Genomic DNA, 4,047 nt, shown 5'->3' with positions numbered 1-4,047 from the left:
AATTTTCTTTTTCAAATTATTGAGTAAAGTGTAATATTTTATTATTTAATTTTTTTTATATATTATTTTTGTTTTATTTAAAAAATATAAAATAAAAAATCACACTTTATCAAATAATTTAAAAAAAATAGAGAGAATTTATTCTCCTTTAACAATGGCATTAAAATGGTACAGTATAACAAATTTTCGGAGGTATATTGGGCCAACCAAATTAATAAGCCATCTTCACAGAATAGAGGGTATGATGGTATAAATACACGACCCATTTATAATACTTCAAAATTTGTCACCGTAATTAATATATTTTTTGAGTAAATAAGGTGTATTATTGAGTTGTAATCAAGTTGTCTACTCAAGTTGTCTGGAATGATACAATATAAAAGGGTATTTATAAGTACTAAGAGAATTGTAATAATAAAAACATAATCTCCTATAATAAATATTCAGATATACTAAATAATGCTAATTGATCCTAATTATATTCTAACATCCCCCCTCAAACTCAAGTGACAACTTGAGTTTGAAACATATTTAAAACAATGAAATAAATAAAAAAAAACTGCATAAATTAATAAAACGGGTGCAGACGGAACTGCCAGAAGGAAGCGCAGATGGAACTGCCGCTAGTCTGAAGGAAGCGTAGACGGAACTACCGCTATATGAAGGAAGCACAGACGGAACTGTTGCTTGTCTGAAGGAAGCGCAGACGGAACTGCCGCTTGTCTGAAGGAAATGCAGACGAAATTGCCGCTTGTCTGAAGGAAGTGCAGACGGAACTGCCGCTTGTCTGAAGGAAGTGCAGACGGAACTGCCAGAAAGAAACGCATACGGAACTGCCACAAGAAAACACGCAGACGGAACTGCCACGGGAAAACGCAGACGGATCTGCCACGGGAGAACGCAGACGGAACTGCCACGGGAGAACGCAGACGGAACTGCCACGGGAGAACACAGACGGAACTGCCGAAAGAGAGCGAAAACTATATGATTTCTTCATGAGAATAGGTAAGCAGCGGATGACAATGGTGTTTGATCATTCAACTCGAAAAAAAATAGAAGACAGAAAAAATAGGCTAGTCGGTGAGGTGAAAAAGTTTCAAAGGAGTGACAAAATAGAAAGATGAATGACATAGAAAAAAAAAATGCAAAAACTACAGTGATTTCACTTCAAGGAAAACAACCTATCCTCTTCAAGGAGGATACCATGGCTCTGATACCATGTTAGAAACAAGAGACTGAGAGAGTAATCTGAAAGGTGTATTATTGAGTTGTAATCAAGTTGTCTACTCAAGTTGTCTGGAATGATACAATATAAAAGGGTATTTATAAGTACTAAGAGAATTGTAATAATAAAAACATAATCTCCTATAATAAATATTCAGATATACTAAATAATGCTAATTGATCCTAATTGATCCTAATTATATTCTAACAATTTTAAATAATTTCAAGTTTTAATTTGATGAATTTTTACTTTACAGGATTCGATTCATGTTGCCATAACTGTGACTTGTTATAATATTAGTTTCATTTTATTTTTTATAACTCTAGCAACCCAATAAATAGAGTTTCAGTCGATAGTTAAAGTTAAATCTCAAAATTTTAAAAGACAGATACAAAAAATCTCATTTTAAAATGTTATTCAAGATTTTAAATTTAAAAAAAAAACATGTTGAATTTAAAAAACTAACAATATATTATAGATAATGACTAAATATTATTATTAGAATAAAAATACAATTATTTATATGATTAGGTTGTTTAGTGCACAAAAAATTAATTTAATCACACTGATTCAGAAAACAAAAAAATACGCCCAACAAATTAATGAAATCTAACATTGGTTTAATTTAAACAAAGTACTCATATCATCATATTTAATTTAAAGAATGAGTGGCTAATTTTCATCGGAAATAAAAGCAAACAATCTGACTAAAACAAGGAAGAAAGGAAAAATTAATTCTTGCCCAAACACAAGCATAAGGTCCAACAATTGATCCAAGTCCATTCATTTAAATTGGTTGTAAATTAAAGAATGGAACTACATTTGTCTATGAACCAAAACACCACACCACCGAACCAAAATTCTCTCTTCTCTCTTTTTCATCACCCACGTGATTTCTCAGAAGAAAAAGCAAAAAAAAAAAAAAAGGAGGAAGTTCTGAGTTAGGATAAAATCAAGGAACCAAAAAGGTGAGTTATCAAAACTAAGTAAGAAGAGGAAGTCAAAGAAGCTAGAGTTAAAGGCAAAGATCACATCTGAAGGGCAAATTACAAAAAGCATTTTCATATTTATGTTTCATTAAAGCTCGGTGAAGAAATCTTCTCCTTACATACACAGAACTAAAAAGTTGAAGATGTTGAAGATGATGAATCTGTGTTGTGAATCAATATTCAAGAATCAAACTTGGAACTAAAGCAAGAATGAAGGGTTCAAATTCAACAAGCAATTTGAAAAAAAGGATGTAAGAGAAGATAGAAGGTATAGATGCATGTATGATTCAGTCACTGCCTCTACTATATCTCTCCTCTGTTATGCCACTGCTGCTACTGAATTTTTAGGCGAAGAAGTCCAATGTGCTAAAAAAAAGTTTCAAACTTTGGAAGTTTCACTCCTCTATTAAAGGGGTGAACGACCAAGGATTGAGGTAAGGAGTGAGAGCACAACGTTTGAGTTCTCACAACTTACAGAGCTATTATCATTCTTCTCCTTCATGATTTTTATTAAATATTCTGCTTTCTCAGTCTAGTCTTTTTTTGTTTCAATGGTAAAAGCAATTACAGTGAAGTATGTAAGAAAAAATCATTGAGTGAAAAAAGGTAAGAGAGTTAGACTTGGAGAAAAGCCTATGTTTATCTTAGAATTTCTTTGTATGTATTTTTATTTTGTTGTCATGATCTTGAGGAGATTCCCTTACAAGTTTGGTGAGCACTTTGCTGTTGAAAGTTAGGGTGAATTCCTAGTCAAATCTAGTTTAGGTTAAAAACTGGATTTGTCCCAGATAAGATTGGGTAGAATCCTAGGAAAAATTAGTGAATGTAATCTCGTACAAAGATAGTGAAATTTCATCATAGTTATGATAGAGACTGTATGTAGACTACATTGCACTGAGTAGCAGAATCAGGATATATGGCTGTATCACTTCTTCTTCTCTTCTCTGTTTTTGGTTTTTCACTTTAGGAGATAAAACAAAATAATCTTCTACTTATTCTATCCAGCTAGACTTCACAGCTTTATGCCTTGCATGTATTTCAGTTTTGGCTCATCCTTCTACAAGAGACAAGATAAAATAATCTCTTACTTTTCACCAGAGGTAATATTATTAAATCCAAAAATTTCATCCAACTCCAAGATTAATCAAGCAAAATAAAAAGAGGTCAAGATTCAAGCCCCTTCTCTTAGCTACTAATATCCATCAATTGGTATCAGAGTTTGGTCTCAAAGAGATCAAGTTTCAAAGCTTGGAGAAAAAATCCAAATGGCAAACAACATGGGATCTAACATAGTGGCTTACACACTGACAGAAGGGTAATCCAATAACAAACCTCCATTATCGAAAAAATTACAACTACTGGAAAGAAAGAATGAAGAACTTTGTTCAGTCTGTGGATTACAACCTTTGGAAGATAATCATAAATGGTCCTCAAATTCAAACCAAAACAAGCGCTGAAGGTGTTGTTACTCCTAAAGCAGAAGCAAAATGGAATGACAACGACAAAAAAAATGTGCAACTCAATTTCAAGGCTGTCAACATACTAAATTGTGTCATCAGCTTCGAAGAATACCGAAAGGTTTCTAGATGCAAAACAACAAAGTATATCTGGGATAAGCTCCAAGTTACACATGAGGACACCACAAAAGTAAAAGAAACAAGGATTGACATGCTGAGTAAGGAGTATGAAATATTTACTATGAAGGAAGGAGAATCAATAGATGAAATATTTGAGAAGTTCTCTATCATCATAAATAGCTTGGATGCTATGAAAATTACTCATTTCGAACAAGTGTTGGTGAGGAAAGTTCTGAGAAGTCAGACAAAAAAGTAG

The 4,047-nt window shown here is 32.7% G+C and overlaps 1 protein-coding gene across 1 annotated transcript; it reads left to right on the top strand.

Moving 5' to 3' along the window:
- LOC107647368 lies at positions 3,586 to 4,047 on the top strand. The gene has a single exon (XM_016351445.1). The coding sequence runs from the start codon at positions 3,586 to 3,588 to the stop codon at positions 4,045 to 4,047; it is 462 nt and encodes a 153-aa protein (XP_016206931.1).

This window comes from Arachis ipaensis, chromosome B06 (genome assembly GCF_000816755.2).
Source record: "Arachis ipaensis cultivar K30076 chromosome B06, Araip1.1, whole genome shotgun sequence".
In the NCBI taxonomy this organism is placed as follows: Eukaryota; Viridiplantae; Streptophyta; class Magnoliopsida; order Fabales; family Fabaceae; genus Arachis; species Arachis ipaensis.
The sequence above is the reverse complement of the archived record's forward strand: the minus strand, read 5'-3'. Positions and strand labels throughout refer to the sequence as shown.

Bases quoted from the DNA above. Each gene is read 5' to 3' on its own strand.
- LOC107647368 (XM_016351445.1), top strand. From the start codon at position 3,586: ATGAAGAACTTTGTTCAGTCTGTGGATTACAACCTTTGGAAGATAATC.